The following is a 12,355-nucleotide window of genomic DNA, read 5'->3' as shown; positions in this document are numbered from 1 at the left end:
ATTAGCATGTCCTGTGCTCTGTGGTGGCAGTGTGGTAGTTATTAGCATGTCCTGTGCTCTGTAGTGGCAGTATGGTAGTTATTAGCATATCCTGTGCTCTGTAGTGGCAGTTCATTAGCATGTCCTGTGCTCTGTAGTGGCAGTGTGGTAGTTATTAGCATGTCCTGTGCTCTGTAGTGGCACTGTGGCAGTGGTTATGGAGCAATGGATTGACAGTCAGAAGGTCGAAAACCAAATGGTCGACATGTTGAAAAAGTGACTAGTGCCTCCTGTGCTCTGTAGTAGCAATGTGGCAGTGATGTGCCTCCTGTGCACTATAGTGGCACTGAGGTAGTGATTAGTGTGTCCTGTGCTCTGTAATGGCAATGCAGCTGTGATTAGTGCCTCCTGTGCTCTGTAATGGCAATGTGGCAGTGATTAGCACATCCTGTGCTGTAGTAGCAATGTGGCGGTGATTAGTGCCTCCTGTGCTCTGTAGCAGCAATGACTAGTGCCTCATGTGCTCTGTAGTGGCAATGTGGCAGTGATTAGTGCCTCATGTGCTCTGTAGTGGCAATGTGGACGTGATTATTGTCTCCTGTGCTCTGTAGTGGCAATGTGACAGCGATTAGTGCCTCCTGTGCTCTGTAGTGGCAATGTGGACGTGATTAGTGCCTCCTGTGCTCTGTAGTGGCAATGTGGCAGTAATTAGTGCCTCCCCTGCTCTGTAGTGGCAATGTGGACGTGATTATTGCCTCCTGTGCTCTGCAGTGGCAATGTGGCAGTAACTAGTGTCGCCTGTGCTCTGTAGTGGCAATGTGGCAGTGATTAGTGCCTGCTGCACTCTGTAGTGGCAATGTGGTAGTGATGTGGCTCCTGTGCTCTGTAGTGGCAATGTGGACATGATTAGTGCCTCATGCGCTGTAGTGGTAATGATTAGTGCCTCCTGTGCTCTGTAGTGGCAAGGCAAGATGGCAGTGATTGGTGCCTCATGTGCTCTGTAGTGGCACTGTGGAAATGATTAGTGCCTCCTGTGCTCTGTAGTGGCAATGTGGACATGATTAGTGTCTCATGCGCTGTAGTGGTAATGATTAGTGCCTCCTGTGCTCTGTAGTGGCAAGGCAAGATGGCAGTGATTGGTGCCTCATGTTCTCTGTAGTGGCACTGTGGAAATGATTAGTGCCTCCTGTGCTCTGTAGTGGCACTGTGGAAGTGATTAGTGCCTCCTGTGCTCTGTAGTGGTAATGTGGCAGTAACTAGTGTCGCCTGTGCTCTGTAGTGGTAATATGGCAGTGATTGGTGTCTCATGTGCTCTGTAATAGCAATGTGAAAGTGATTAGTGCCTCCTGTGCTCTGTAGTGGCACTGTGGAAGTGATTAGTGCCTCCTGTGCTCTGTAGTGGCACGGATTAGTGCCTCATGTGCACTGTAGTGGCAGTAACTAGTGTCGCCTGTGCTCTGTAGTGGCAATGTGGCAGTGATTAGTGCCTCCTGCACTCTGTAGTGACAATATGGTAGTGATGTGGCTCCTGTGCTCCGTAGTGGCAATGTGGATGTGATTAGTGCCTCATGCACTGTAGTGGTAATGATTAGTGCCTCCTGGGCTCTGTAGTGGCAAGGCAATATGGCAGTGATTGGTGCCTCATGTGTTCTGTAGTGGCACTGTGGAAGTGATTAGTGCCTCCTGTGCTTTGTAGTGGCACTGAGGAAGTGATTAGTGCCTCCTGTGCTCTGTAGTGGCAATGTGGACATGATTAGTGCCTCCTGCGCTCTGCAGTGGCAATGTGGACGTGATTAGTGCCTCCTGTGCTCTGTAGTGGCAATGTGGCAGTGATTAGTGCCTCCTGTGCTCTGTAGTGGCACTGTGGCAGTGATTAGTGCCTCCTGTGCTCTGTAGTGGCACTGTGGCAGTGATTAGTGCCTCCTGTGCTCTGTAGTGGCACTGTGGCAGTGATTAGTGCCTCCTGTGCTCTGTAGTGTCAATGTGGAAGTGATTAGTGCCTCTTGTGCTCTGTAGTGGCAATGGGGAAGTGATTAGTTCCTCCTGTGCTCTGTAGTGGCAATGTGGACGTGATTAGTGCCTCCTGTGCTCTGTAGTGGCAATGTGGCAGTGATTAGTGCCTCCTGTGCTCTGTAGTGGCACTGTGGCAGTGATTAGTGCCTCCTGTGCTCTGTAGTGGCACTGTGGCAGTGATTAGTGCCTCCTGTGCTCTGTAGTGGCACTGTGGCAGTGATTAGTGCCTCCTGTGCTCTGTAGTGGCAGTGATGTGGCTCCTGTGCCCTGTAGAAGGAGCATAGTCATATTATAGTGCACTGTGAAGTAAGGATTGTCTATATTCCTTTGCTTATAGCCACAACATTATTATTTAGACGGATTGTGGAGTATAATGTTACATTAGTTTGGGTTTGGGACTCTGAAGGAGAAAATATTTATGTCCCTTAAAAGTTTCCAACCCACCTCCAATTCCACCCTACGCCCACAATTGCCCCTTGTGCTTCATTATGCAAAATAATGGGGCATTTGGAGTAGTTCTGAGGTACAGTAGGTTTGAGATAGTAGGGGTTTCAGACGGGTAGTAATTCACCCATTGCTTATTATCAGGAAATGTGTGGACCTGGTGATCTCTAGAAGGGACAATTACGGTATGTGAGCCTCCACATGTAGCCATGTCACATTATAGCCCTCACACATACTGTATATGTGCTTTGTTATCCCACAGTAATCATATTATATTGATACCTCAGATTAAGACCTCTAGGCACTTTAGGCATGATGCTGGTTTGGGCCCACTTCTCACTCCTTTAAAAGCCAGTGAGTATCCCTCAGTGCCATCTAGGCCCTTGGCAGGAACCTAAGTTGCTTAATATATGGTCAGGCTCTGGTGTCATACCAAGTCAACACATTCGTATTTGGCTAAAAATCACTTAACAGCTGCATAGAGTGAAAGCCATCCTCCTGCCCTGATTAAGGTTAGTGTAATCTGCTAGCTTTTACATTACAGCAGGGGGCATATAGGATTACGGGAAGGGGGCATATAGTTTTAGAATATAGCTGAACCAGGGAAATGTGACAAACTGCAGTGTATTTACCTGTAGTTATGGAACCAGTTAATGACAGTACTGGTTTTAAGGTTCAGCTGTGTTGCTAGCTCCTCAATAGTCTTAGGGGAAGGGTATGGCTTTTGCTGGTAAGCCCGTTTCAAAGCTTCTTTCTCCTCAGGAGCGAGCACCACTCGCGGTTTCTTCAGGTGATGCTGTGGCTGCGGACTAGATCCCTGGCTGTAATCTATTCCTGTGGGAGGCGGCTCACAGGGCTGGCTGTCACTCACTGAGCTGTGTCTCCTTTTCATGTATGCTGGAAGAAAAAACATTTTATGGATTACTTGAGAAGTCAGATCTGTACGCAAAAGATGCCATATAATGCCAGGGCCTCATGAACTAAAGCTGCATGCACACTTGCTACTACTCCCTACAAAAGAATTTCATGCATCTGAAGAATTCCCTGACTTTCCACTTTGTCTAGAAAATATATCCCCCCCTTCCCCCTCCCCAAGGCTTGGCTACTCATTAACAATTAACTTATGTGCAATTAAAATGGATAAGTGGTTCATTTCCAATTCATTTGACTGTAGAGTTATGTATTGCATTTAGCCACTAGATGGCGCATCAGACAAATGAATCGCACTATACTAGAACAGTAACTGTTACTAAACTACACATACAGTATAACTGTGGCAGGTATTACAGAAGGAGCACAAATCTGTTGCCTACTACCTGAATAATTTTGTACCAGTTGACTTCACAATTAAAGAAAACTGTGCACATTTTTTGGGCTATGCTTAGAGAATCATATACTGTACAGCACATAACACATATTACTAGAGAAATTGTTTTAGCCATGTGTAGTTAACAGATCTTATGGAAGATAAGGAAATCACATTCATTAAACATTAAAATGTACATTTTTCACAGCAAGGGGACAATTCAATTATCTGCTATTTAGAGGCATCTGAACGCCAGGAATGGCATCTTGCATGGAGCCTACACAGATACAGTACGGGAGATGTGAGTACCTTATGCCGAAACATGCGCTCTTACATTTCATGCAATTGCATTATGTCTAAATGGTAGACTATAACACTCTATCCAGGGGTAAGCAACATAACACTTCAACAGCTGTAAAACTACACATCCCAGCTTACCTTTACAAAGTTTTGCTGTCAGGGCATGTTGGGAGATGTAGTTCACAGCAGCTGGAGTGTCAGACATTGTCTACCCCTGCTCTATACAGAGACCTGCAGGTGCTGGTCAGAACTAGGCAATGTAATGTTAGACAGCGCAGGTGTGGGTCTGGTACATACACACTATAAGATTATCTGTCCAATCTGGCTGGTTGGAGCAAAAATCTGGTAAAGTCTGGGAGCAAATGTCAATCAACCATTTGCTCACAAAAAATCCAGAAAATGGACAAAAATGGTCGTTCAGATAAATTGATGAAATCTGAGAGTTGACCAATCTGTCTGAATGACCATTTTTGTCTGTTTTAAAGGGCTAAGAAACAAATGTCAATTTATTATTTTCTCCCAGACATTACCAGATTTTCATTCCAACCATAAAGATTGGACAGATAATTTTATAGTGTGTATCCAGATGCTGAGCGCAGGGCCGTAACTACGTGTGTGCCAAGTGGGCTTGGCACACAGCGCAGTTGCCCTGAGGGCGCAACGGCCAGCGGCATGTAATGAGTCAAATTGACTCATTACATGCCGCCTCTGGCTGCTGTGTGCGCCGTGCTGGAGGGAGAAGAGACCAGCGCCGGGCAGCGTTCAAGGAGGAGGAGGGAGGGGGAGCAGGGAGCCGCAGCAGCGCTATTTGATTGGTAGTAAGCGCCGCTGCAGCATCCCCCTCTCCTTCTGTATTGGCTGCCCGGCGCTGCTATGAATGCTGGGATGCGGTTCCTTCATCCCAGCATCCACAGCAGCGCCAGGCAACCAATACGGAAGGAGAGGGGGATGCTGCAGCGGCGCTTACTACCAATCAAATAGCGCTGCTGCGGCTCCAATCCCCCTCCCTCCTCCTCCTTCTCACCTCACTGCCTGCACCGAGAGGGAGATGCCAGCACGAGGAGCCTGTCAGCAGGGAGAAGGTAAGTATATCCCTCTCTCTCTCTCTCTCTCTCTCTCTCTCAGGGGGACATCGTCTGCCGCAATGTGTAAAAAGGGGGCCTGGCTGCCGCAATGTGTAAAAAGGGGTCCTGGCTGCCGCAATGTGTAAAAAGGGGTCCTGGCTGCCGCAATGTATAAAAAGGGGGCTTGGCTGCCGCAATGTGTAAAGAGGGGGCCTGGCTGCCGCAATGTGTAAAAAGGGGTCCTGGCTGCTGCAATGTGTAAAGAGGGGGCCTGGCTGCCGCAATGTGTAAAAAGGGGGCCTGGCTGCCGTAATGTGTAAAAAGGGGGCCTGGCTGCCGCAATATGTAAAAAGGGGGACTGGCTGCCGCAATGTGTAAAAAGGGGTCCTGGCTGCCGCAATGTGTAAAAAGGGGGACTGGCTGCCGCAATGTGTAAAGAGGGGGCCTGGCTGCCGCAATGTGTAAAAAGAGGTCCTGGCTGCTGCAATGTGTAAAGAGGGGGCCTGGCTGCCGCAATGTGTAAAAAGGGGGCCTGGCTGCCGTAATGTGTAAAAAGGGGGCCTGGCTGCCGCAATATGTAAAAAGGGGGACTGGCTGCCGCAATGTGTAAAAAGGGGGACTGGCTGCCGCAATGTGTAAAGAGGGGGCCTGGCTGCCGCAATGTGTAAAAAGGGGGACTGGCTGCCGCAATGTGTAAAAAGGGGGACTGTCTGCTGTAATGTGTAAAAAGGGGGACGCTGTCTGCTGTAATGTATAAAAGGGGCTCTACCTGGTGTAGTGGCGCTACTGTGCAGTGTAATTTGAATAATGTAGACTACTGCGCACCGTAGTATGAATTGCTATTATTTTGTGACCACGCCCCTTCCCCGTGAAGCCACGCCCCTATACATTTTTCACGCACCTACGGCGCGCACTGCCCCTATCTTACATGGGGGGGGGGGGGGGGGCGCGCCACTGTCGTTTCTTGCACACAGCGCTAAAATGCCTAGTTACGGCACTGGCTGAGCGCACACAAAACTTCAAATAAAGTGATACAACTGGGAACAGCAGATACATCTCATAGTGTGCCAGGTGTGCTATATACATCTCATAGTGTGCCAGGTGTGCTATATACATCTCATAGTGTGCCAGGTGTGCTATATACATCTCATAGTGTGCCAGGTGTGCTATATACATCTCATAGTGTGCCAGGTGTGCTATATACATCTCATAGTGTGCCAGGTGTGCTATATACATCTCATAGTGTGCCAGGTGTGCTATATACATCTCATAGTGTGCCAGGTGTGCTATATACATCTCATAGTGTGCCAGGTGTGCTATATACATCTCATAGTGTGCCAGGTGTGCTATATACATCTCATAGTGTGCCAGGTGTGCTATATACATCTCATAGTGTGCCAGGTGTGCTACAGTCACCTCCGTGCTGATATACTGTAGTATGTGGTGTAAAATATCTTCTGATGAAGTATAGTAAATACAAGACATTTTATGATAAGTACTTGTTCCAGGAATGATTACCTCTTTAGCTATACAAGAAAGGGATCTCTTATCTGGTAGCCCATTATTCAGAAATTAAAAAAAACAACAACCAAGAAAGTATAATAGAGAAATAACTGTGGCTCCTTGGTGGTTAGGTCACACATCAGTGTAATTACCAAGTGCCTCTCTCTAGATTCACTGTACAGAGCACTGAATTAAAGGTGGAATTCAGGCTCAGGGTAGGGAGAGACTTGAATCATTGAAAAAATATTTTAGGCATGTTGCTCCAAATTATGAGAAAAACCCTATCTGGACGGAATACATACCAATTACCGGCGGCCGGGATGCCGGCTGGCAAGATACAGACAGCGGGATCCTGGCCACCAGTATGCCGGCAATGGGGCGGGTGCTAGAAAGCCCCCTGCGGGCTCGCTGAGATTGCCAGGCTGCGTGCACAGGGGCTCACTGTCGTGCATTTTACTGCCTGTCGGGATTCTGGTGTCAGCACTGTGACCGCCGGGATCCCAACAGGTGGTCTCCTGATTGCCTCCTATCGGGACAATACAAAGGCCCAAGCATTATGGATAATAGATCCCATACAAATGTGTCCCGTATACTCCTGCCACGCCAAATGGCTCTTGGTGTGCACAAGGTGCAGTACGACTCTCCTAGCGCCGAACATCGTTTTCGCTTGAATGATTTAGTTGAAATGCAATGCCACAAAACCTCTAATTGAGACTGCACCGATTAATTTGCTATGCGACACTTATACATTGCTGTGTAAGTCTGAATCTGTATAGGAAGCGCAGTGATGCAGCGGCTGCAGTGCGTTTTTCATGCCAAATTCCTCTAGCTCTGGGACTTTGTACACACTTATACGCATTCCTGTGTGGTTAGCGTCACAGTCTGGCGTCTCTGGTACAGATTGAGTGGAGTTTTGCGGAGTCCGTGGTGCGAATAAAACGCAAATTTAAAGAAAAGTTGCTGCACTACACCGCTCAGCGAGGCTCACCAGCGCCGCATGGTGTATTGAGATTAGATGTAGGAAACACATCTGTACATATACATATCAGTCCTGGATTTTCCTATTTAAGGCAAATGGGATAATACCTTTGCTTTTGGATTATGGATAATTAGTTCAGGTAGGGTCATTTGTGTGTGTTGTTAAAATGATATTTATTTTGTAGGTTACTGCTGAACAGCAAATATATTAGAGGACATTACTGGGGTATGGATAGCCTGCGGTGCTTTATATTTGCTGTTCCTGGTCTTGATTAACTCTAGTCTAGTCCATTCACTTTTCAATTATTAATACAATTCCTATTTCCTTTTAATCACTTCACAGTTATCTGGCTACAAGCGGAGTACATTATTTCTTATTACCACGCCATGAGACTCGTATATAGATTAATAATGAATATGATGAATGCATATTTTAATAGCCAACCAGATACAACAGTTCTACAAAAGATGCATCATGGGAGACCCCACCCTAGATGGTACAGCATAGGGACCTGTTTTATAGATTGTGACCCACAGGCTAAAAACATTTGGCTTAAATCCTTAAAATTGTTTATGACATACAGTGATATATATATATATATATATATATATATATAGATAGATAGATAGATATATGTGGGGGACAAGGGTTCAAGCAACCAATGGTGTAAAACGGACTGGGGGACTTGTTTATAAATATATAAATAGACAACATGGTGTACTGAAAAAATTATGACAATAAATATTTATTAACGTTACAGAGTCTAAGATTAATAAAAAAAATTCTAATATATCTAATTAGAAATGCATGTAAATATCTAAAATTGATAAAAAAAAAGAGCATAACACCTAACTGAGGTATAGAGAGGTCAGTGAGGGGGGAAATCCAACACGTTTCATCCTTAAGTCTTTTTCAAGGGATATATATACAGGGATATATAAACACACACACACACACACACACACACACACACACACACACACACACACACACACACACACACACACACACACACACACACACACACACACAAAACAGTGTGCAGTCTGGCACTCTGCTGAACATAAGTTTCAAGTAGCTCTGATGCCCTCAGCACAGACATGCATACAATGGAAAATAAGATTTTAAACCTACCGGTAAATCTTTTTCTCCTAGTCTGTAGAGGATGCTGGGGACTCCGTAAGGACCATGGGGTATAGACGGGCTCCGCAGGAGACATGGGCACTATAAAGAAACTTTAGAATGGGTGTGCACTGGCTCCTCCCTCTATGCCCCTCTTCCAGACCTCAGTTAGAGAATTGTGCCCAGAGGAGACGGACAGTACGAGGAAAGGATTTTTGTTAATCCAGGGGCAAGATTCATACCAGCCCACACCATCCACACCGTATAACCTGGAATATACGCAGCCAGTTAACAGTATGAACAAAACATTATCAGACAAAGACGGATTTCAACTGTAACATAAACCTTATGTAAGCAATAACTATATACAAGCCTTGCAGAAAATAGTCCGCACTGGGAGGGGCGCCCAGCATCCTCTACGGACTAGAAGAAAAAGATTTACCGGTAGGTTTAAAATCTTATTTTCTCTTACGTCCTAGAGGATGCTGGGGACTCCGTAAGGACCATGAGGTTTATACCAAAGCTCCAGACCGGGCGGGAGAGTGCGGACGACTCTGCAGCACCGACTGAGCAAACGCAAGGTCCTCATCAGCCAGGGTATCAAACTTATAGAACTTTGCAAAAGTGTTTGAACCCGACCAGGTAGCTGCTCGGCAAAGCTGTAAAGCCGAGACGCCTCGGGCAGCCGCCCAAGAAGAGCCCACCTTCCTAGTGGAATGGGCCCTTACCGAATTTGGTAACGGCAATCCAGCCGTAGAATGCGCCTGCTGAATCGTGTTACAGATCCAGCGAGCAATAGTCTGCTTTGAAGCAGGAGCGCCAAGTTTGTTGGCTGCATACAGGACCAACAGTGCCTCTGTTTTCCTAACCCGAGCCGTCCTGTCTACATAGATTTTTAAGGCCCTGACTACATCCAGGGACTTGGAGTCCTCCAAGTCACCCGTAGCCACAGGCACCACAATAGGCTGGTTCATATGAAATGATGAAACCACCATGGGCAAAAATTGAGGACGAGTTCTCAACTCCGCTCTATCCACATGGAAAATCAGATAGGGGCTCTTGTGAGACAAGGCCGCCAATTCGGACACCCGCCTCGCAGATGCCAAGGCCAACAACATGACCACCTTCCAAGTGAGAAATTTTAATTCAACCGTCTGAAGCAGTTCAATCCAGTGAGAGTTTAGGAACCGTAACACCACGTTAAGGTCCCATGGTGCCACTGGGGGCACAAAAGGAGGCTGGATGTGCAGCACTCCCTTTACAAAAGTCTGGACTTCTGGAAGAGAAGCCAATTCCTTCTGAAAGAAAATAGATAGGGCCGAAATGTGTACCTTAATGGAGCCTAACTCCAGGCCCATATCCACTCCTGTCTGTAGAAAGTGGAGAAAACGGACCAGACGGAAATCTTCCGTAGGAGCATTCTTGGCTTCACACCAATATACATACTTCCTCCAGATACGGTGATAATGTTTCGCCGTCACCGCCTTCCTAGCCTTTATCAGCGTAGGGAGGACTTCTTCCGGAATACCTTTCCCAGCTAGGATTCGGTGTTCAACTGCCATGCCGTCAAACGTAACCGCGGTAAGTCTTGGAACACGCAGGGCCCCTGCTGCAACAGGTCCTCCCTGAGAGGAAGAGGCCACGGATCTTCTGTGAGCATTTCCTGAAGATCTGAATACCAGGCCCTTCTAGGCCAATCTGGAACAATGAGTATTGACTACACTCTTTTTCGTCTTATGATTCCCAATATTTTTGAGATGAGAGGAAGAGGAGGGAACACATAGACCGACTGAAACACCCATGGTGTCACCAGGGTGTCCACCGCTACTGCCTGAGGGTCCCTTGACCTGGCACAATACCTCCGAAGCTTCTTGTTGAGGCGTGACGCCATCATGTCTACCTGAGGAAGTACCCAATGACTTGTTATCTCTGCAAAAACTTCTTGATGAAGTCCCCACTCTCCTGGATGGAGATCGTGTCTGCTGAGGAAGTCTGCTTCCCAGTTGTCCACTCCCGGAATGAAGACTGCTGACAGAGCGCTTACGTGATTTTCCGCCCAGCGAAGAATCCTGGTGGCTTCCGCCATTGCCACTCTGCTCCTTGTCCCGCCTTGGCGGTTTACATGAGCCACGGCTGTGATGTTGTCTGATTGAATCAGAACCGGTAGGTCGCGAAGAAGATTCTCAGCTTGTCGTAGGCCGTTGTATATGGCCCTCAATTCCAGTACGTTGATGTGTAGATAAGCCTCCTGGCTTGACCACAGTCCCTGAAAATTCCTTCCTTGTGTGACTGCTCCCCATCCTCGGAGGCTCGCGTCCGTGGTTATCAGAACCCAGTCTTGAATGCCGAACCTGCGACCCTCTAGAAGGTGAGCACTCTGCAGCCACCACAGGAGAGACACCCTGGCCCTGGGGGACAGGCTTATCTCCTGATGTATTTGTAGATGGGACCCGAACCACTTGTCCAGAAGGTCCCACTGAAATGTCCTCGCATGGAACCTGCTGAAGGGGATGGCCTCGTAGGCTGCCACCATTTTTCCCATAACTCGAGTGCATTGATGAACAGACACTCTTTTTGGTTTTAGCAGGTCTCTGACCATGTTCTGGAGGTCCTGGGCTTTTTCCATTGGGAGAAAAACCCTCTTCTGTTCCGTGTCCAGAATCATGCCTAGGAATGATAGACGAGTCGTTGGAATCAATTGAGACTTTGGCAGATTTAGAATCCAACCATGCTGTTGTAGCACTCTCAGTGAGAGCGACACGCTTTTCAGCAATTGATCTCTCGATCTCGCTTTTATAAGGAGATCATCCAAGTACGGTATAATTGTGACTCCCTGCCTTTGCAGGAGCACCATCATCTCCGCCATCACCTTGGTGAAAATCCTTGGGGCCGTGGAAAGCCCAAACGGCAACGTCTGAAACTGGTAATGACAGTCCTGTACAGCGAATCTCAGGTACTCCTGATGAGGAGGATATATGGGGACATGAAGGTATGCATCCTTTATGTCTAGAGACACCATAAAATCCCCCCCTTCCAGGCTGGAGATCACTGCCCGGAGCGATTCCATCTTGAATTTGAACTTTTTCAAGTACAGGTTTAGGGATTTTAGATTTAAAATGGGTCTGACCGAGCCATACGGTTTCGGGACCACGAACAGGGTTGAATAGTACCCTTTCCCCTGTTGGACTAGGGGAACCTTGATAATCACTTGCTGTTGACACAGCTTTTGAATTGCAGCTAACACTATTTCCCTCTCTGGGGGAGCAGCTGGCAAGGCCGACTTGAAAAATCGGCGAGGAGGCACCTCTTCGAATTCCAGTTTGTAGCCTTGGGACACAATTTCCAGCGCCCAAGGATCCACGTCTGACAGAACCCAGACCTGGCTGAAGAGTCGAAGACGTGCCCCCACCGGTGCGGACTCCCTCAGTGGAGCCCCAGCGTCATGCGGTGGATTTAGTGGAAGCCGGGGAGGACTTCTGCTCATGGGAACTAGCCGTAGCAGGCGTTCTTTTCCCTCTACCCTTACCTCTGGCGAGGAAGGATGAGCCCCCGACCTCTTCAGGACTTATGCGACCGAAAGGACTGCATCTGATATTGTGAAGTTTTCTTTTGCTGTGGGGGAACAAAAGGCAAAAAGTAGATTTA

General features: G+C 47.4%; 1 protein-coding gene across 4 annotated transcripts in view; it reads right to left on the bottom strand.

The window, feature by feature from the left end:
• Positions 1 to 12,355, bottom strand: part of CUX1 (cut like homeobox 1) — a 622,185-nt gene that overhangs the window by 144,960 nt on the left and 464,870 nt on the right. For 3 of the 4 annotated variants that reach the window (XM_063956056.1, XM_063956058.1, XM_063956057.1), the window contains one exon: positions 3,069 to 3,333. The exons of the other annotated variant lie outside the window; for it this stretch is intronic. In XM_063956056.1, coding sequence (XP_063812126.1) covers positions 3,069 to 3,333 — 265 coding nt within the window. The remainder of the gene's footprint in view (positions 1 to 3,068; positions 3,334 to 12,355) is intronic. 4 annotated transcript variants of the gene reach the window in all.

The sequence above is a fragment of the Pseudophryne corroboree genome, chromosome 2 (assembly GCF_028390025.1).
Source record: "Pseudophryne corroboree isolate aPseCor3 chromosome 2, aPseCor3.hap2, whole genome shotgun sequence".
NCBI classification, from domain to species: Eukaryota; Metazoa; Chordata; class Amphibia; order Anura; family Myobatrachidae; genus Pseudophryne; species Pseudophryne corroboree.
Note: the sequence above shows the minus strand (reverse complement) of the source record. Positions and strands in the feature narration are given on the sequence as shown.